This window comes from Hippocampus guttulatus, chromosome 14, assembly GCF_054856545.1.
Source record: "Hippocampus guttulatus isolate MCC_2025c chromosome 14, RoL_Hgut_1.0, whole genome shotgun sequence".
In the NCBI taxonomy this organism is placed as follows: Eukaryota; Metazoa; Chordata; class Actinopteri; order Syngnathiformes; family Syngnathidae; genus Hippocampus; species Hippocampus guttulatus.
In genome coordinates, this window is record NC_141274.1 from 5,356,014 (window position 1) to 5,378,504 (window position 22,491).

At 42.8% G+C, this 22,491-nt stretch overlaps 1 protein-coding gene across 5 annotated transcripts in view; it reads right to left on the bottom strand.

Moving 5' to 3' along the window:
- The window catches only part of pard3ab (par-3 family cell polarity regulator alpha, b), a 103,298-nt gene extending 80,850 nt beyond the window's left edge, over positions 1-22,448 (bottom strand). For 3 of the 5 annotated variants that reach the window (XM_086129686.1, XM_086129687.1, XM_086129685.1), the window contains exons 1-2: positions 22,018-22,448; positions 2,661-2,762 (exon numbers count right to left, since the gene is read on the bottom strand). In XM_086129686.1, coding sequence (XP_085985812.1) covers positions 2,661-2,762; positions 22,018-22,137 — 222 coding nt within the window. In that variant the 5' untranslated portion in view covers positions 22,138-22,448. The remainder of the gene's footprint in view (positions 1-2,660; positions 2,763-22,017) is intronic. The other 2 variants (XR_015102889.1, XM_086129688.1) reach the window with 1 other exon arrangement.
- Between the last annotated feature and the right edge of the window lie 43 nt (positions 22,449-22,491).

Below are 22,491 nucleotides of genomic sequence, written 5' to 3' on the forward strand. Positions count from 1 at the left end.
CATTTTGAGTTTCTGCCGAAATGTCAGGCAGATGTCTCAGTGGCTTCAAACAGAAAAGGTTTCATCAGAATGCTTCCTAGACTACAACTCACACTTGCTCAACACGGGAATGTAAACACACACACACACACACCAGACAGGAGGAGATGTCATGAGAAACGCCTGAGGGCTGTTTTAACCTCGTGGCCTTCCTGTCTGTCAGCTCGTCTCTCTCGCTGGGAAAACCCGGGCGCTGTACACTATATTCATCTTACAAACATGACACGCTCATAAATGTTTAAGTAAATATGTATACACAAGACGCATACGCAAAACTGTCCAGGCAACATCCTAAACATCCAAAATAAACAATGAGGGAGCAAAAGTGATATTTTTTTAATTGTCTGCATCGTGTTGCTGCAAATATGTCAAGTGAAAGTTTCATTTAAAACTAAAATGCTGAGATATATCATGAATTTATTAAGTGGTAGGGAAGACTGTGCAGCAACCATATGTGAGAAGGGAAAAGGAGAAAAAGGGTTGACTTCCACTTTCAGTCAAAATAGAACACAAAAAAGTCTTGTAATAAATCATGAATTTAAAAAAAAATTCATTGTCAGTTGAGTAAATAGCGTAGGCTCACTTTGGTCGTTGCCGTGGAAATTAAATAACTGCGGCAAAATAATTACCACTTCTTAGTAAGAGGGAGCACATAACTCCTACTCTGGCATCCCTTCACTGGCTCCCCATTCATTTTAGAGTTATTTTCAAGATCCTCTTATTTGTTTTCAAATCTCTGAATAATCTCGCGCCACCTTACCTCTCTGAGCTCATCCGCCCCTACACACCTGCCCGGCGCCTCAGGTCTGTGGACCAGACTTTATTAGAAGTACCAAGAACTAAACTGAGGCTCAGAGGGGATCGAGCCTTTTCTGTTGCTGGTCCCTCTCTCTGGAATGACCTCCCACTAAACATTCGGCAAGCCTCCTCGCTGCCCATCTTCAAAACCCTCCTCAAAACTCACTTGTATTCTTTGGCATTCGACTCAGCATGACTTAGATTTGTTCTTGGTTTTACTGTTTGGTGCTTTCTACCGCCTTTATTACCGATTTGTCTTACTGTTTATTGTGCATGTTAAATTGCTCCATGTACAGCACTTTGTATGCAGCGATGGCTGTTTGAAAGTGCTCTATAAATACTGTTGACTTGACTTGACTTCTTGTGGAATTAGTGCGATGACGACGCGCAACAGGCGTGTCAAACATTTTAACGCTGACAAGGGTCACACATGGACGATGACCTCTGCGATGGCGGACGCAGCTGTGATACACGTCTCCAAACGCATACCCTTACAAACACATACACTAACATCGTCTACACAGATGTCATGTTTGCAAGTCCTGGCATGGTTGGAGGAGCGTCACCTGGCAATGTGGTCATCTGTCCGGCTCGACAAGAAACCTGGGAATTTCTTTTCATCGAGAAAACGCCTCAAACAAATCCTTGACTGACTTTGCCGATGGTGGGAGGGTGATGGAAAGATCTGGGAAAAAAAGATTCACTCGACTTTTCCTGGAACCCCGCACACACATACTTTTAAAACATTGAGTATGCTTGGCTTCCCCAAGCAAGCGCGCACTCGCGTGTGAGAGCTAATAAAAGAGGTGGTGGCATTCCTTCCAGACTTTAAAAAGCTTGGCCTAGTGGAACGGACTCTGAAGATGAGTCACAAGAGGTGCCAGGAGCTTCATGGTTGTCCCAGTGGAGGGAGGTCCCATAATGAAAGCACCCCATTGCTTTTGGGCAACATCCCAACCGAAGATATTTGAGGGGGCGGAGAGATTTAAATTAGCACATGTTGGTCGTTGGTGCACGACCAGACATCTTTTTAAAACCGACCTTAAAGATCACACCTAACACAAAATTGCCGAGCTAGTTGAAGTCGAAATTGTAAATTAGTGCACAGCTTGTTACCAGTCAGTGGTGTCAATCAAGTTTCAGAAATTGACAAGATTGTCTCGCATTCAAGACTCACGGCAAAGAAAGAATCCAACTGATTTCAATGGAAATTCTTTGAGGTTTTGGTCCAAAATAGGTGATTTGAGTACCCATTAAATAGTAGCGTATTCACAAAAAGCTGACTGTCTTCACTTTGTGGTCAGAAAAAAAGTGCATTTGGTGAAATTACGATTCTACTGTTGATTACCGGAACATTGAAAAAGATAAAAACTTGTTTTTCTGGTGAAAGAAGAATCCACTCATTCTTTTGAATGAGTAGATTTGTACTTACATGGTCGCATAACACATTACTGTGGGTCAGCCTCTAAAACAGGCAATATGGGCAATTCTGTTTCGAAAACGACTAGCAGTGAATGAGTTAACTGAAAACAACACTCATCGAAACAGACAGTCTGTGCGTCACAGTCCTGGTAAGCGTGTAGCTGGTTTGCGGCACGCGACCGCAAACACACGGGTTCCGCCTCCAGAGTGCTTTACAACATCCATGCTGCGTGCCAACACAATCAACCGCTGCTGGATTTCAACTTGGAGCACACAAGCACAAGGAACAAAGCTCCAAGCATTGTGGGAAACTGCCGCTACGCTCAAAGTTAGGTCGAAATAGGCGTGGGAGTCTTTTAGCTCACCACCGCTACATACACCAATTGTCTGCTTGTTCTTACCCGGTCTTTGTCGTCCGCTACGTCGCAGAGCACGTCATCCAGGTCCAAAATGCCGCCATCGCCATGTTCAAGACGGTGCACCTGAAGCCAGTAGCTGGCATCCTGGGAAGAAAGCACAGCATCCTTACTTTAAAATACTAGCAAACATATTACGCGTAGCAAACTAGACGAGCTTAAACCGTTGCTATTGGACTGTTGTTGCACTCCAGCCCAGAGGAGGCAGTAAAGAGTACCACAAGGTGGGTACATGCCGCCTCTTTTAAGTTAAGGGAAAAACTTTTTTTTTTTGCATTTCTTTGAATAAATAGAAACATCTGACAAGAAAAAAGAATTATCCTATACATTTGAAGCCGGCATGTGGATTCACTTCAGTCCTGTAGGTGGCAGTAACGGGCATCACAAAGTTGGTTTTTTTTCCCAGTTAGATAAACATGGTAGAGTTCATTTAAACACCGTATTTTCACGACCATAAGACACACATATTATATTACATTACATATTATAGACACACTGTTTATATAGAGGAAAAGCGGATGCAACTGAGGACAGCATGCGGACGTTAAAGTGGGAAGGGTGGGTATGAAAGAGGACGCTAAAGGCTCGTCCCCAGTAAGTGTATATTGCATTTAGTACGTGCATTGTGCAAAACATCCCGAAAATGGCTACTACGAAGAGACAAGCTTAAGAAGCACAGCTTAAACAGAGCTATCAGTTATGCGGAGGAGCATGGAAATCGAGCAGCTGTCGGAGAATTCAAGATCAACTAATCCATGGTGCTTGGTGCTTTCGTTTTATGAAATGATGCCAATCTATTCATCCGGACTCTGACAAAGACGTAACGGAACCTTGCGTTTACCATGCCTGCGTCCAACAATACAATTGCATCTTGTGTACGTGTTAAATACAGAAATAGCAACTGTAACTGACACTAAGCCTTTTACTACGGTGTGCCGTATGGTTATGAAAATACGGCAAACAACCTAGCTTCCCGAATTTACTTTCAGAAGCGATACATTTATAGTCAAATCAAAGCGCAGATATTTGTCATCTACAGGCATCCCGATCACAAACTAAAAATAGCTGCTAGTAAACGTCACCTCGCTAATATTTGAAGCTGCTGGTCCACACAGACTTAACGACAAGTTGGCTGATGCGTGATGACAAATGATATCAACACAGAGGTCATCGAGCACTTTTCGTGTCAAATATGAACGCCGGCAGGCAGTCCTGAGATACTTGCTGCCACTCGATAGCATCTCCGGGCAGACAAGAGAATGTGTCTGGCAAAACATTTGGTACATCTTACAGATGTGGAAATCTGATCCCATTCAACTACTATGACACACAGATGTGGTCCAGATATCAATATTTTAACACAATCCTTTGGGTGTGTGTGAAGCGGTGTTACAGTGTAGCCTGCTACATCGCGGTTCACCTCGCAATATCATGGATTTAAACAGGGTTTTTATTGTTTTTGGGTGGTATTTTTACAGTGTGCGGTACTGGCAAGCCCCATACCAAAGAGTTGCGCAACTTCAGTGTAATACGATGTTGTTCCCAAAGAGCAGAAAGAAAACTGGAAACCCATGCAATTAAAATTTTACCAAACACTGTCAGAGGAGTTAGAGCAGCTTTCCTAAATTGCATTGTCATGATAATGCTATAATTCACAATGTTTTTCCCCTTTCTATTTATTTAGCGCAGTGTCCATGACCAGATGCAGTTTGCATGTGACCTTAAGGTTGGGTTGGGATTGAGCTAAGAAATGAAAACTGTGAGTAGTTAACTGTGGCTACTGAATTATTGATGATCGGTATAAAGAATTGTCTTCGCAAACAAAAGAGAGGTCTTTAGCAATGCTTTGTGTATTCGTTTGACAGGAGTGTTGACATTTTTGTCCACCTTGATTGCATTATAAATATCTTGTAAAACGATTTTGTCACTCCAAAAAAAAGGCGAAATAATTTAAAAAATATATATATGGCCATACAAAAAATACAAAAAAACAGGCATGAATCAAATAAGACTCGTATGTTTACATGTTAAAAATGACGAATTGTTCCATATATAAATGTACTGATGACAAATGGTGTAAAGAACCGGCTATTCCGACAACCAAAGCTGCACGCCAACTTCATCATCACTTAACAGGAGTACTACGGTTTGGCACAGAGACTTTTATTACACAGTTGATGCGACTTCATCGCAATGAATCGGCGTTGGAGTTTATGAAAATTTGAACAAGAATTTCACATCGCGTAAATCCGACACGAGATATTCGAACGCCGAAAGCTAGCATGTTGCTAACTAACAAGCCGCTGGTGCTTACCCAATAAAACGATACAGTAGTCGTTCTCATTCACCGCCATGATTTTCATTAGTCACAATAGATGCAGAAGAATATACATTTTAAATTAGCGCCCATAAGTGGCGGTGTCGTCCTTGACGTAACGCGATGACGCCAGATGACGCAGCAACTACACCGTTGATAAATCCATAAAAACAACGTCCCTTTATAAAACCACTTCAAAGAGCAAAGGCGTGACGTCGTGTACACGAATGTTGCTGCAGTATTTTTAAACAGCCACCACAGACGCGGCACTAAGACAACCGAGAAAAGTACCCAGTGGTACTGCCATTTTAAGCAGCGGAGAACCGGCAAAAGAAGACAAGTGACCAAATGGACGTGACGTCATACAAACGCGGCGAGGACGAGGAGTCCGCATGTCTGGAGCTCGTGCACCTGTTCAACAATCTCAAGTGCTTTGACAGCATCTATCTCAACAACGTGCTCATTGACATGGAGGTAGGAGGATAAGTGTTTCTCCTTTCGTAATGGTAGCTGATGTACGAAATCTTATTTGATTTCACACTGCTTAAAACGGTATGAAATCAAATAAAATGTGTTCAAACTGTTTTCAAACCACTGAGAAATCGTTGGCCAAATTTGTGTTAAAAAATTGGCTAGTACATAAAATGAGGCTTCAGAATGGTGAAAAACCGAGCAACTCTCAGCTATATAACGCTGTGGGCGAACTGTCCATCAAATGCGAGTACTGACATTTGGGGGGAAAAATTATGCAACTTCATCTAGCATCTTTTTTCTGCCTACACACACCTGCATGTTTGAGTCGTGAAACTACTGTATCCCACTTCAAGCTGGAATATATTTCCAATCGAATCATGTCTTTTACACACCACGACAACGAGGCACTCTATTAGTGGCCACGCCAATGCGAAGCCCCATTCCACATGCTAGTTGTTAAATCTGAGAAGAAGAAAAAAAATCATATATAGAAAATATTCCCCCGCCTTGCTCATCTTTCTCTGCGTGACTCAATGAAAAGGTGCTGTGAAGCAGGCACGCCAGTGGACAAAAAAGATATATATTTTCAAGGAGTATGCAGGGAGTTAGCTAAAGGTATGTGATAACTGCTTCTGTGAACGTAGGGGCTAATGTCCTTCTATAGTTGGGGAAGGGGGGGGGGACTCATCCCAGACTGCATCACGCAGCACTTTGCCCACCCCCCGAAAAACCAGGAATCCTAAAATAGCAATAAACTTTAGGCTATGCCTTCACAATTGCGTACAACATAATTCTCAGTCTTTGCATGTTTTCAGCAACTATCTTCAAGCATGCACCAACTATTAAGAAAACAACTGGCAACAGAGAAACTGACGGCTGTTAGAAAACTAGTTTCCTGTTTACTTTCAAACTCAGCTCGTAGCAAACACAAGAGACATGATCCTGGCCTGATGATACTGTTCAAAGCCGACTTCATGTTTTACTCCTCTCTCATCTACCAGCTAAGCTTCAAAGGATGTGCAACGAGAGAGAATAAAACTCTCCACATGTATCCCAAGTGCCCTTGTTCCTGTATCCCAAGTGCCCTTGTTTAACAGAGTGATGGTGTATTTCCAGTGGAGATTTTCCCTTGCACTTTTTGAAATACTGTATTAACCAAGTTGATCTGAGTGTCATTCTCCATCCTTCATCTATTCAGACAAAAGGTGCCAAATTTTGATTGCGGAAACACTCAAAAAGATGTACCGTGGTTGCCATGTTTTTGTGATTGCGAGGTTGTCGCACCTGATTTGAGAAACTCACAGATTCAAGAACCCATTAGACAATGGAAGCACAAAAAATGTGTGTACATGTACATCTGGGGGCTGCAGACTGGTCCATTAGTGGAGCCTAAATTTCAAAGCAAACATGGTGAAGCAGCACTGAGCTGTTATGCTGCACACAAATGGAATAAGTTGCTAATGGAAGTGAAGTGAGCCCAGATTATAAATGCTTTTGTAGAATGTTGTTTTCTAAACACAAAGTAACAGCAATTGAGTCCATCGCTTTTGCAACGTTATTAACAAAGCCAAGCCATTTCATGGTTTTACGAACGTACCGTTGTTAAGTGGACAGGAGCTCTAGGTTGAAATTTAACATGCTGACTTGCTCTCTTTTGGCAGTTCAAAGCGTCGCAGAGCATCACGGAGAGCGACATCTCAATGCTGGAGTTCCTGGTGGACTTCATGGAGTTCCAGAACACAAACCACACCGACAACTCAGACTCGGAAAGCGCTGATTTCGCCAGCGACAACTCCGCTCTGAGTAGCGGTGTAGACGAGACAGACAGTTTTGGCGATTAGTTGATGTGAAACTCGTTTATTTAAAAAAAAAAATCCAAAGACTTTCCAATAAGGGTTTGGTCGCAGCGCACTTTTTCACGAGCTCAGGATCTTGACAACTTTCTAACTTGGAAGTTGTTGAAAATGTCAGATCAAAACATTCTGTTTACATGTGTCAAAACACTTTTTTTTAAACACACTTTTTAATTAAAGCAACTGTACCTCAACTGTCTTTCCAAAAGTGAACCTGGTGTGATGATGTTTTCTAGCTTTCCTGGAGGTGTGACTGGTGCAAAATTTCAAACCAAAACGGTTGACTTCCTGTTTAATTGCAGGCAAGCGTTCAGACTATTTTGCTCAACCTGTTTTGAAGTGTACATGTACGTCCATTTTTTTTGTTGTTGACTGGTGAAATTTGTATTACGTTGAATTTTTTTTCTTTTCAAAATTTCCAGAGGGTGCTAAGTAGTATTTCTTCCCCCCCCATGAGGACCTTCAAAATAACAGGTGGCATTATTACATTGAACTGCAAGTTCTTTTGGGCCAAGTGGAAGTCAGAAGAAAGGCTAAATTGGAAAGGGGGACTCAAAGACTCAAATGCTAAATAGTGTTACTCTGTAATATATTTGAATAGAAAATAAAATGTACTGTTTAAAAAAAAAGTCTACATTTTTCATTACACCTTGGGACTTCATGTGACATGAACCTTTTTTCTTCTCGGAGATCTAAGATTAGTATGAGATTAAGATTGAGGTTTTGTGGGCATTTAGAGAGGCCAGGTGGCGGATTCAAAACGTGTTTAAATGTAGAGGGAAAAAAAGTAACAACTCATTCAATTTATGGCAAACTGGCATTGATCCTCACAGCGGGTGAGGTGAATTAGCAACAGATTAAATAAGTAACAAGAAGCTTTACTGGCACTTTACTCAACACTGTCATTGCTTTGTGCTCCTCAAGTGTTTTCCATCTGCTTTATACCAAAAGAGTACCAGGTCTCCAAACTAAATTATTGCAATGGTTGGCCTTGGTGCAGCAAACTAGTTGCACCCAAATTTTTACCTGCATCGCATTCCACAACATGTGCCAAGTAACAACACCGATTTGGGAAATAAGAAGTAGTGACATCACACCAAGCAGATCGAAGCAACCCCGTTTTGCAATCAGATTTGTGCAGTTTATCAAAAAGTTGCCTCGCGTATACTATGTGCAAGCAACCACCTGTTGCTACCGTTCGGGCTCTTGTTTTGTTATATGCACCTGGCCATATAAAGAAAATAAAAACATTCCGATGGTTCTACTGTGTTTATGCGGGCACTCAGCATGATAAATTAGCAACTTTTTTTTCTTTATATATTTATGAATTATTCCAAGTATGCGCAACAATTTAACAATAAAAAATACGCCATCAGGCCGCAAAGGAAGCATCTAACTTTAGACGGCCTTTTTTAAGTGACGCACCCATTGACTACCGATGTCAATTATTTGAGGAAACGTTTTCTGGCCTTGACCTGGCAACGTTTTCCCATCCGCTTGTGGGGTCATCACACGCTGCATGTGTGAGCGTGTGTGTCTGTGTGCACATAATGACGAGACGCTTTTTAGTGATGTTAAACTTGGGCACAAAGCACCCTTTCATTCCCGTATTGTCAATACCACCCGTGAGACGACGGGGCAGGAGAAATTGTGTATGAATCACACACAAAAGTGCAGATGTCTCCGCACCTTTTCCAACAATGCTATACTTTTTCCATTGGCTGATTTCAAGAAACTGGAAACAACCTTTTTGTGGTCAAAGAGAATCTATTGTTTCTTTTGGTAGGTTTGGTGCAGTTATGTTGTCAAAGAAAATATTTGGTGGATCTAGAGTTTAAAAAAGAAAAAGTCGAAAATTACAGTCAATTTGTGGAAATTATGGAACAAAAAGTTTTATGATTTGACTTGTATCAAAAGTCTCCATGTACTCGCAATAAATTTTTGGGCCAGGAGCAGGAGCTTGTGGTTACAAACATGATCATTGCTGGATTTAGAAGCCAAGGGGACATTTTCCAAACAAGCTCTTATTCGCTGGCTTCAGGTCGTCTCCGGCACATTCAGCAAATTGACAACTAAAATAAATCTGAGGAAGGACAGGAGACGTCACAGTGTTCACATTATAAACTTTGACAGTGGGCCCTCAGTTCACGAATGGCCCAACTGTGACGGTGAAATTACTAGTTCCCCGCACTAACGGTTGCATTAATAAGCAGACGAACTGAGTAACTGCAAAGACCTTGCTGATGGCTCAACTATTCAAGTGTTTATGAGGAGACCACTAAACAGTCACCAGGTCACACGAACGAAGCTTCTTGTATGAACTGTTTTTACATGAAACGGGACAAAAATGTTTGTGAAGGAGTAGCTGGCTAGCTAGCTAGTTAGCTACTCCGCAAACATTTAGCTGGTACAGTTGATGTAACAGTTGGATTAAGTGTGGGTTGACTGGTCATGCCTGGAGAGTGACAAACAAGAAAGACGTAATGCAAAAGCGACCTGTGTTTTACCGTCGCAGATACTACGTTAGCATAGCGACAAAGCTAACTCATTAACCCACACTTCCAAATATTATGCACCATACATGTTTTATTAATACGATATATGAGTCCCTCACCATATTTTGGTTTGCTTTATTGTGGCCTCACTGTGTATTTTAAAATTGGACGTGTGATTTTATGTTGTGGATTTTTCGCTTTAATGTGATTTATTTTGTGCTGATAATTTTTCTCAGGCCTCATCACGAAATCCTTCATTCTGTCAATGAATGGCGGGCTTGAGTGAAACCCGAGAAAGGCTAACTGGCGTGAAACAAAGGTGCCATTGAGAGAAACGTTTATATCGCACCAGAACAGGCGGACGCTTGATAGGCCGACATCTAAAAATAGTCGACATGACATACTGGCACAAGGGATTCGTCCGTAATTTTACTTATATATTTTTTTCTCCAAAAAAGAAGAAAAAAAGCTTGTGCATGTGTGCGGTGAATGTTCCTGACACGAATGTTAAATGAAGGTGAAGATGAAAGGACATTTTTCTGAGCGGCAAACAAAAGACAACATCCATAATTCAGCAGGAAAAAACATTCCGTGCCGACATGACGCCACGTGGGGATTCCACCTGCAAAGTCTCAATATTGACCTATAAAAACCTCCGCTATACGGATTTTATCATGTGTTGACATTAATAGCTATAACGTTTTATGGAAAAAAAATCCAAAGGTAACCCTTATTTCATATATTACTTACTACATTACATATGTGCTCGAGATAAAAAGACAAGGACAGATTCTGAATCAGTGCGAACAAATCTGGAAAAATTGACTTGCATCTGATTAAATAAATTGTAGAGAATTGTTGGTCAGTGTTATTTTAGATCATTTTTAAAACTAATTTTAGTTTGCAAAAATAAAATCATATACATAGACTGTTTTGTCCATGACATTTCCTTGCACAATGCCGGTTTATAGCTATGTTAGAATTTTGTATATCCTGTATGATATTGGATTTATTTTCTTGACATTAACTTGGACTGGTAGAAGGTGTGTCTTTATCATGTGTGCGTGCTTTGCGTGTGCGTGTGTAAAAAAGATCACATTTGAGTGGAACACGACACCGTGCTGTTGAGATCACATTACGACAAAGTGTTGTCCTTTGAGAAGGCCCTCAAGCCAAGGATGCCAGCACTCTACGTTGTCTGCATCTCTGATCAGAACAAAGCAACCAAACCATCCATCAAGGACAGATTCTTCAGACGGGTCAATCCGGACGCTCAAACTGACATGGGGACCTGGCGGAATGGTTGCAGCCTGAGGCCAACACGGGAATTTAGCTTGGAGATGTTTATCATGTCGTGCTTTGTGGGACATGACGACAGGATTTCCCATCTGCTTGTCGGGAAGTGGAAGTCAATGAGACAAAAATTGCAGACCCTCTTCACAGAATAACATCATTCAGGAAAATAATGCTTCCTTTAACACAAGGATTTTGTTGAACAAAAGTGTTTATAGCACATGCAGATCGTTATATGGCACATCTCTAACGACACATTTGAGTTGTGAAAACACATCTGCTGAAAGCTTTTGGCTGCTGAAATCTCTCTCACTGGGTTGTCACGGCGTTCTTCCGTACCGCAACAATGAGGCGTTCTAGAGCGGCCACGCCGCACAAAGCCCCTGTCAGCAAGTTGGTTACCGTGTCATATATTTTTTTAAATTTACACTGCTCTTCCGCCTTCTCTCTATCACATACGCACACTCGCAGCATACAATGAGGCACTCTAAAGTGATCAAGCCAGTGCAAAGCTTCTATCCACACGCTAGCTGTCAAATTTTCTGCATGACTTGCGTGCACTCACAGCAGAAAATGAGGCATTCTAAAGCATCAACGCCAGCACACTATCTGAATGGATGATGTCTTTTCAGGATGCAGCTCGGTGAAGACTTTTGTTTCGCGTTTGCATCCCAACAGTGAGTCAAGTCTATTGATTTTGTCCAGTGTTTTGTGGGTCCCTTCGCAGCTGTCGGCTTGTTCCATTCCGAGCGGTCCGCACATGTATTGCGACTGAAGACGCCAACGCCCCCGCCGGCCTTCGTCTCAACTCCAAAAGTTGATCCCATGACCAAAGTGTCCTACTTATTTGTTTCCCAGCTCCAGGCCTTCTGCGCCGTGGTGTCAGGAAAATCCTGCAGTTAGCTCAAACAAATGTCTGACCCGCTTTGTGAGCTCGCTCTTCGCGGAGGAATGCGGCTAACGGGTGTCCAAGTAGAGCGTGTAGATACGCTTGGTTGAAGCAGCTGTCAATCAAGGTTACCAAATGCGGTTTGCATGTAACCAGAAGTGCCTACGCTGTCATTACATAGCACGTCCGGTATATTTGCAGCATCTGGAAAATCTTCACAGCGATTCACTTTTTCCACATTTTATTGTTACGGTTTTGATTCAGTTGATTTTTTTTTCCCACACAAAATTAAAACAAATACACGCAGCACACTGTCATGACTGTTTGAAGTCTGTATTTCTGACCAAACGTTTGGCAAAACTCCCAGCCTTCAAAACTTTTAAGATAGGAAGCTTGGCATGCCGTTCTTCGGCCAGTTTTGCCCTCTATGCAACATTTTAAGCTTGTTTCATTTATTACAAAGCATTTAGAATTATCATGAGATTTTGGGCACGTCTTATGTTGTGTGTCATTAAATATTGCAGTGTCCCGTCAGTAGCTGTAGTGTACAGCATTACTTCTTTCTGAATGTTTTGGTTTAAGTGTACAGTAAAAAGTGTTTTCATGTCAAGAGACCGCTACACTTGCATGGATACGTTTGTCCCAGTTTTTGCCTACGAAGGCCCGCCACTCACATGTAAACCATCATAAACCTGAACTGGCCAGTTCAATAGGCACACCATACCATAACATCCAAAATCAAAACGTCCAACAACGCTGCCAGTGAATAACATGTTTTTACGATATCACACTGAAAACTGTTTCTAACATTTTGCCCCTATATGAACTTTTCTCCCCCAATTTGTTGACGTAATCTGACAGCCAGCGGTCACATGACGACAAACGACAGAACTCCGAGCCATTTCCACGAAATACCGGTAATCCCAACATTGCAGCATGTGTCCATTCACCAAATGTTCCCAGCCACTCGCAAATAATCCTCTTGTTCCAAAAGTACAGAAAAAAAAAAAGTCTTGTGTCATTTTTGTCTCGCTACGACACGGGATTGTGACGTAGCTGCGGCTCCACGGCAACCACAGCGTCACAACAAAAAAAATCGACGCGTTACAGTGATGAAAGCTTTCTTAACTGGACAGCCAATGTCACATGTTAATAGTTTTAATTGTCATACAAGTGAAAGTAAACGTTAACCATTCTCATCAAACCCTTTCACTATTTATGTAGCCTCGCCTCACCAACTCGTCCTGTCGTCCATTCTGACCCTCGCTATCACCAGTCTTTCAGACCCAATTCGTTGTCACCACCATGAATTATTTGGTATTGAATTAACTGCACCATAATTATTGCGTGAAGTTCTCTGCCCTGTTTCACCTGGACTGGGCTTTCCTGCTCATAAGATCGCTTTTTCAAGAAAAGTGGCTGATTTTCTCTGCCATATCGGCATTGCTAAAAAATCTAAACATTACTTTGACAAGAAGGAGATTTTTATATTAAGAAACACGACATGCTTGGATGCAGAAAAGAGGCAATATTTACATGTTTGTGAAATCCGCGAGGGAAAATCAGGATGACAATAGCACCAACTAGCGGGGGGACCACAAATCGATCTGTTTCTTCTTCGGTACTTGCTTCAGGTCTTTCCTGTGCACTGCTGCCCCCATAGTGGCGCAATGCTGCAACTGCAGTTAAATACAAAGCTGATGCAGAGGGACATCAATCGCTCAATCAGCACAGCTGGAGCTTTATGCCGTATTGAGCGATATCAATTGTTCTGGCTGGGGGATGGCACAAAATTAGCTGGATGTGGCTGCCACCCAACTTTGAACGCAGGGGAAAACCTCCGCCTTTGTTCCCAAAAAGTTAATCAAAACCACTTTCTACTGTGGATTTATTTACTGATAGAAACTTTTCAATAACAAGTATTTGCTCCGGCTAATGTGCACTTGTCTGTTTGTTTAGTCCTATCGTTATTAACCGTTTTAAGCGTCAGTTGCCGAGTCAAAATTTCTGTATGTCTACTTGATGCATTTGGCGAATGAAGGTTGGGAGCTAGCTGGCTGGTGACATGGCAATGTACATCTTCACTCAAAGATCCTTCAGATTAAACATCACAAACAGATGGACAACATCAATCATAGACGATCCAAATTTTAAATCCTTCGTAAATACCATGGCTAACGCTAACGTAGCAGTGTACAGCTTGACTCAGTGCACCTTGTCAAACAGCAGCTGAAGTCTCATTCCAAAGTCTTTTGTTCACAAAAAAGTTTGTTGCGCTGTTCAGTGCGAGCGGACGTCTTAGGGCCCGGTTGCTAATTGACGGCAGTCATGTGACGAATGTGACGGTACAATGACAAAGAATCAAAAAGCACAGCAATAGGTTGCTGTGGTAACCTCACGTATATCAATGGGGAAAAAAAACCATCAGAGGTGGCAGGGGCTGATTTGTGAGCGTAGATTAATGATGACTGTATCTACTTAGGGTGATGAGGCTTTGTGGGCTAAATATAGAGCACGGCGCTTCCTTTGACAGCCTACTGATGATTGGCCCGCAGGCACAACCGACTTCAACTTCATTACTCATCTGCTTTGCGCTTCCTTCACCCTCCTCTTCCTCATCCTCCTCAGGCTGACTCCATGTACTGTATTCATACGTGAACATGAGCTCATGTAAAGCCGCATATGACGACTCAAGTCTGAAAAATTCACAAGAACCCATGCATGAAACTGAACAGGAACTCGCCCATTTGGGGTAAATTACACAGGGTGCGTTCGGAAATACGCTCCGAGAGCGCACTGGTCCACGCAGACCGTTCGGAAACTCAAAGCGTTGTTCTAATGTGCCGTTCAGTTCAACAAAGTGCCCCAACAAAGGAGTGCCGGAACACATTCTAGACCCAACTACTGACATCAGGCAGTACAGATGGAAACAGTTCGAGCACGAGCTGTATGATTGGTTCAGAACATAGGTTGCGTTGACAAATTAATGTGTGTGGAGCACACTCTGCCTCTGTGAACACACACACACACACACAATCTCAGAGTGGCGTTAAGGCATTTGAGTAAATTTCCGAATGCGCCAATAAGTACTTCACTTTGGAAAGTTTGAAAAATACTCATCCCCCCAAAAGCAGTTTCACAGATCGACACGAAATTGGGTTGACAAGTCTATCAAAACAGAACACATGAAAAAGTCTCATGCTTGACATTTAAAACAATTTAAAAAAAAAATCAATTAGCCACTTAAACCCATCAATACAAAATCGTGCGGCCATGTTGATGATAACATGACGAAGATCTGGGCAATTAATCGAAATGTAATTGCAACACAAAATTTCGAAAATCTGTCAATCACAACAGGGGGCATGAAAAAGTCTCATGGGGCCGTGGATCAAAACTCAATCAGAAGTCGGTTATTAGTGTTTGAAGCAGCCATTTCACAATCAGTCCCGCCATCTGGAAAGTTTGGAGGAAAGAAAAAAAAAGGTAAAAAGAACAAGGTACCCAAACAACTTCTGTTATGTTATGTGCCTTTAAAAATAAGGGCCCACATCACAATTTAGGTCAAGCAATGCAGGTAGATGAATTTTTGTGGTCATTTTGAGCGCTACACAACACATTTTATTATGTGCGGGCTTGTTACCAAAACAGTAAGACTTTTACAGCAAGGCACACCCACAGGCTAACCTGAGGTCACCATGTTATTTTGCACATTTTTCCTTCAGAGCGGCTACTCCAAGTGACCTTTGAATACATTTCAGCCATTTTATTATGCGGTTCACCTCAGGTGAAGCGTCCCACACGCCGCACAGCCATCTACCCTGTGGCATCGCGACATAAAACACGGGACAGGCGGCGCCTTGCCCTCAAAGAGTTTCTTGTGATGGGGACAGTGCAAGCGGGTCACTGGTCGACGCGACTGGACGAGTAAATATGTCGTGGGTTTGATGACGACCCACTTCTGGAGAGTGATGGCAATACACTGTATGCGGAGTCGGGGTTTGTTTTTACTCCTTATTTTGGTGCTTTGTTCTCAGAGCTTCTCAGAGGATCAAGGTCAAACAACACGGTCACAGCAAGGTCTCGTATACCAAATTCTAAATTCCTGAAATATTCCTCCAATGTTTTTCCTTCCAATGTTCAGCCAAGACACACCTAGAAGGAAGCAAGCTGCTGAGCTGGTTCATTTTTCCTGCGAAAGCTCTACTTAAGGAGAACACCTCAGAGTAATTTTATTTGGGAAAAATGGATTGGCGATGAACCACATCAAGTCACATGTCAAATTACAGCTTGTAACGAATGCTTTCTACACCTGCCATTACTTTCTGCAATATGGCCTCGTATGATCAGCAACGGCCAGAACATTCATTGACCAGTCTCAAAATCTATAGGGCCAGGTCATATTTTTCAAGGTGCGTTTTTTTACTCCCGAGCAGCGTCAGCATCAGCAGGATCATCGGAGAAGCTCTTAATCCCGCATTGTGCCCGTTCTGGAAGCGGCAGGCTCTGGCCAGTGACAAACAAATGAACCGGAACGTCATCGGAACGCACGACTCCCCGCGAGGAACCGGCTTTTGTCTCCGGCACGTATCCCCCCCCCGCCCATAAGAACAGACAACTCCAGGTTGGATCAGATGACACTAGGGGGCACTATGTAAGAGGAGTCAATACCTGTACCATAGATTGAGGTGAAAATAAGAGTCCGGTCGATGTACGAGAGGAATACGGACGCCAAGTCAATGCGTTCAACTCAGAGTAAAGTGGATGAAAAGAAATCCAAGAATGTATTTTGCGAATATTAAATGAAGGACGGGTGACCATTTTCATGGTCTCACGCGTCGACCTCACAGTGCAGAAGTCGTATGTTCGATCCCGGCTCTGACCTTCTGTGTGGAGCTTGCATGTTCTCCCTGGGCCTGGGTGGGTTTTCTCTGGGTACTCCGGTTTCCTCCCACATTCTAAAAGCATGGATGGCAGCCTGATTGAACGCTCAAAATTGTCCCTAGGTGTTGGTGTGAGCGCGGATGGTTGTTCGTCTATGTGTGCCCTGCGATTGGCTGGCAACCGGTTCAGGGTTTCCCCCGCCTACTGCCCGAAGACGGCTGGGATAGGCTCCAGCACCCCCCGTGACCCTCGTGAGGATAAATCGGATCGGAAAATGGATGGATAAATGGATGGCAAGGAGTTAAAAAAAAAAAACAACAACAACAACAAAAAACATCACCTGTATCTGTGTAGTGGTGTTAGAGCTTTAAGACACCACGAGAACCCAGCAAACCATCAAACTAGCGAGGGTTCACTGTAAACCACTTTTGAGTGGACATTTTGGGACATCCTGAGGAATTCTCGTGGTGTTAGTTCCATCCATTGGTGCTGCAGTTAAGCATGGGGGGGGGGGGGCTGTTTGAAGCATTCTCCCTACAGCTGTCAGTGTAGAAACTACAACTTTTTAGTGGATGCAAACATAAACTTTTTGGGCCTTGTCCCCTCCATCACCTGTGTTCTAAACACCCCCCCCCCCAAAAATGATACAGTAATCAATAGCTACGTCCCCATTTTTCATGGTCTAGCAAGAAATTTCAAGTTTACCACACCGTAGACGTCTGTGCGGTAAAAGCTAAATTAACTACTGCGACACATGATCTGCTGCAGGCTTCAGCTCTTCTGAACAACAGTCGAAAAGCCACGACGACGCGGTGAGCCTTGGGAGCACTTTTCCACTAGAGAGATCTATCTGACACCAACTGGAATCGCCACACTTTCTCCCAACCTCCGCCTCATCCAGCTCATTGCTCAGGTATGAGAGGACTTCTCTCCATGTCAAAGCTAGCACGCTGATTTTCCTTCCCCCCCCCCCCCCCCCCCTTGGGAAGCATTCCTCTGTAATGACAGGGGAAGTGACAGTACAAGCCTCCACGTATAAACATCACGGCGACAGAAAACACGCCGGACTCACGTTGCGACATTCAGAAACTTTACGCGTGTTCTCTTCATTATTTATTGAGACAGAGACTTTTGAAGGGAATCTAAAGTTGTTTTAAAAATGATAATAAAAATGAGGGAAGGCGTGGCAATCTGGCCTGGAAATAAAAGCGTTGATTTTTTTTTTTTTTACCCCCTCGGCTTACAAATAAGCAAATGATAATCACATTAAACAAAACAAAGTTTGCGCTTGGGTGTGTTTCCTTCTGGGATTTGATTTATTACTCCTGCTGCCAAACAAGCACTGAAAACTTTTTTTTAACCGATTGTTCACCATTTTAACGAGCAACTTTGACAGGTGAGGTGAACTGTAATAGGCGGTGAATCTCGGCTTTTCATGTTGATATGAGGGAGCAAAATCCCAACACAGACAAGTTAAGGCACATCACACTGCAACAAAATGTATGTGTGTGTTAAAAACACATTACTGTATGGACCGTCAAAGCCTTTTCCCTGTCTTGTTTTGGTTGTCTTGCAGTTTCAGGTGTCACAGAAGAAAATCTATGTTTCTTTCACAAACTTTCACTTATGTTTGACAGGTTATTACTAAAGAACTGAAAAAAATGAGAAACAAACTTGGTGAAAGACTAAAGTGCCTGCTCTTTCTTTTTATCGGTGGATCTGTGTTTATATTGTCACGGAACACAATGTTTTGTGGGTCTAGAAGGAGGACTCGAAATGTTGTTGTCTCTTTTTATCCATCGGCACGATGCAGATAGATAATGTGTCATGGTCTGTGTTTTGATATGGTTCAAAATAAACAATTGTGCCCTCCGGGTAAAATGCAAAAGTAAGAGCTTCCTGCGGATCAAAAGGGAAGAAAATTTAACAAAACCCGCATCAACACAGGTTGATCTGATAAGATGCGACCGATGGAGAAAAGTGTCTGAACACGTTCCGTGGAATTTGATGACACTTTCCAATTAAAGCCGATTTGACGACAAGTTGATTTATTCATCCGTCCGTGTTCGAGAACACTTATTCTCATCAAGGTCACAGTCGGGTAAGCTGGAGTCTATCCCAGATGACTTTGGGGATTTTTGGTTGCCTGCCCATCACAGGGCACATGTTGACAAACAAGCATCAATGGCAGGAAAAAATATTTGACAACAAGAGGCCTGGTTGCCACATGTCAAATCGGATGCACAATTTGTATACAGTGCTGTATTTGCATATAAGACTTTCCTGTGAGAAAGTGCTTGGCCAAAGTATTGTCTTGAGATACAAGCAAAAATTTAAGACAAGTGCGGTTCAGACCCCCACCACCGGATGGCGGCAACTATCCAGATTTCCATAGTCGCGTATCTCCTGCATCACTTCCAGTGGATTAGTTTGCCATGCTAGCTTTACTCATTCAACCTTTAAACAGATTTAAAAATATTAAACTGATTAATCAACATTAAATTCATCCAAGTTCCGTTTTGCAAAGCGTAGTAACTTTTCTCATTGTTTTCAACAACCCCGTCAACTTGCTGTTAGCTTTGCCGTTAGCACGGATTCGCCCTGTTAACTCGCCAACCATCGGTTTCTTTAGTTGGCATTTTGTGATTAAAGGGCTAACAAATGTGGCTTAAAAACTCATGAAAGAGGTGTGTTGCGGCAATTAAAACTGTTGACTGGGCGTTTAGCGAACAAACAACAGTAAACCTAAATAGCAGTAGAGGGCCCGCACCCACCCCCTGTGAACCAGCTGTACCCCTTGGCAGACACAGCGTCTGTGCGAGCATTCAAGAAGGCATGGCCCGCCCGGAGCGAAAAAAACCCTCACTTTTCTGCCACACAAGTGGGATTTAATGACAAGCGCACACCCTCTTAATGAATGATTGCGTCCTCTAAAGTGTCATTTGATGTTGAAAAACATGTAATACGCGTTTAAAATGCACCTTAGACAGCGAGGTAATATAGTATATATTGTAACCTGTTTCAGGCTTGAAAGCCTACGTACCTTGACGCGCTAACCCAGGCTTGAACTGACCTAAATGCGTTGTTTTATGGCTGTCGGTAATTTTCAGAAGAAAAAAAAAACATAAAACATGTCAAATTCTTATTTTTATGATATGAAGTCAATAATGAAATGTTTTATCAGGTATTGGGATTACAAGTCACTGTCCTGAGGATACAATAGTTTTTATGAGCTCATCAGTCATCAGTTCATAACAACTTCCAGTCCCAGATTATAGTCTTGAGACATTTTCCTTTATGACATAGTTTGACAACTTGAATCGTTCTGATGAAGGCTGTATAAATTATTCATGAAGTCAACAATCAAACCCAACATTGTAATTTGGAGCTAGTGAGTCAGCATTGGTAGATGACTTCACATTGCACAATTTGTTTTTATTACAATCACGAGGATCAGCAGCAGAATGTTCCAAATGTTTGTTGTTGTTGACACTGGTCACACGCAAACCCGCCAGCAACTTCAGGAAGCTTCTTAAGACACTTCTGTCGTGAGCCCAACATTCCCATCTGGGTCCAAAACATTTTAATAAGCAAGTGCGCATGGTCCTGCTGATGCTAACAGTCTAATTTGCTAACATCTCTTGAAAGCTACTCCAACTCTTTCAAATCACTATTGGTTGATTGAAACACGTCCATTAAGTGAAGAGTCGTGCTGATGCTAACATGTTAAACAGCTAGCACCTCTGGAAGCTTCTACCACTCCTACCAAGTGAGCCCAAAGTTTCCAAGCGGATCGAAACGTTCTTAGAACTATACCAGCTACCTCGAAATGTAAAATGCTCGACCTACTTCTTTTGATGCTAATTGGCTAGCATCTCTTGGAAGACCCACGCAGTCTTCGAAAGTGAGCCCAACATTCCCTCTTGCAGCTCAACACTCCCAACTCCATCCAAAACATTCCAAATCAATCAAGCTAGACCCCAAACAGTCAATGGAACAACACAAGATTATAAAATCGTTAACTGTGTTGATGATGCTGCTGCCATTAATGGCCGTGACAGGCTTACAGGACAGATCGAATGAAAATCTTTATTTTGAAGTGAGCAAAGTGTTGACTTAAAAAAGACAACATTGTCAACGGGGGAATGTACAGGGGACAATTACCTCAGTAATAGATGGAATAATCCATTCTAAAAATATTCACTGGTGACAGCCCAACAATAACGTATGAAGATGAAGGTGATGTTTGACTGCCCTGATATGCCAACGCTGCGCGCTGATGTTCAGGAGCAAAAAAAAAAATCACAATAATCAATGAAAACAAACATTTGAAGTGGGTATTATTTTACAAATCATTTTAGTATATAAAATGAGATCACCCTTTTGCATTCATGTGGACAGCTGACTGCATTAAAATAAAATGATGGGGGCGGGGCAAACAGCATTTTTGGTTTACTGCAGGTTTATAATTCAGATTTGGGTTCAATTTCACAAATACAAAGACGCAAACAGGCACTGACTGTTGTCATTTAGCAAACTTTCATCCATGCACCTTTTTTAAGAGTTCAAAATGTGTTTTTTCTCATGCAGAAATTACATTTCGTGTTCACTGTAGAACTTCAGTGATTTCATAAATGCTGCATACTGTAGTTTCTTATATTAGGTCAAAATATGTCATGCAGTGTTATCCTCGTGTAAGATGTCAAGAGTTTTGTGTCTCCCGGTGTTTTTCTTTTTCCACTGTGGGCGACCGTCCAAATCTGAGTATTTCAGCTTGCCGACTCCAGCCCTCATTTGATCCCCCAAAAGTCCCATGGACCGAACTAGCCAAAATGCGCGTGCATGGTCTTTCCGATGCCAATATGCCAACAACAAAGTTGCACACTACCTCACTTTTTTATGGGATTTTGTGATTGCTAACTTTTGCACAGAGAAATAGCAAAGGGCAAGCGCAGTGCAAACTTGGCAGAAACAATCGGATCGCTCCAAGTTTGCGCCATATTGCGTGCGCACGCGCACGTCCTCCCTCCGCGTCCCGAAAGCTCGCAGCAACAAGTAGGCTAGCTAGCCGGGCGTGCTAACAGGCTAAAAACAACAGTAAGAAGACAACAACGACGGCGACGACGACTTGGCTTACCTTGGCGATGGCCTTTTTATACCTCATAACGGCCTGTTGGACGAGCGCGTATACGTGAATGTTTCCATCCCCGCACGGCACAACAACGCGCGTCCGTCCGAAGCACACAGTCACTTTCATGGTCTCCGTCCGCGCTCGCTCGATGCTCCCAAGCCCGGCGAGAGGAATCGCAAGAAGTCCACAAGCGGCATGAGGTGGAGGGCGACCACGGTGGGGTTGGAGGTGGATATTTCCTCGGTTCGTTCGGTGGTGCTTCCGTTAAAGCGTCTTTTCGCGTCCCCCCCGGCTGCACGACATGCTTGCTTGCTGTCTGTCTTTCTGACTTTCTTTCTTTCCTTCGGACCACCTGTTTAGTGGAGGTCGCTCTCTCTATTCTCCTTTTTTCCTTCCCGCGCTCGCTCGCGACGCATCCCAGCGCGTGCCCGCCAGGCCGCTCCGTGATGCATTCATGTAAACTCGGAAAATTTCTTTTTT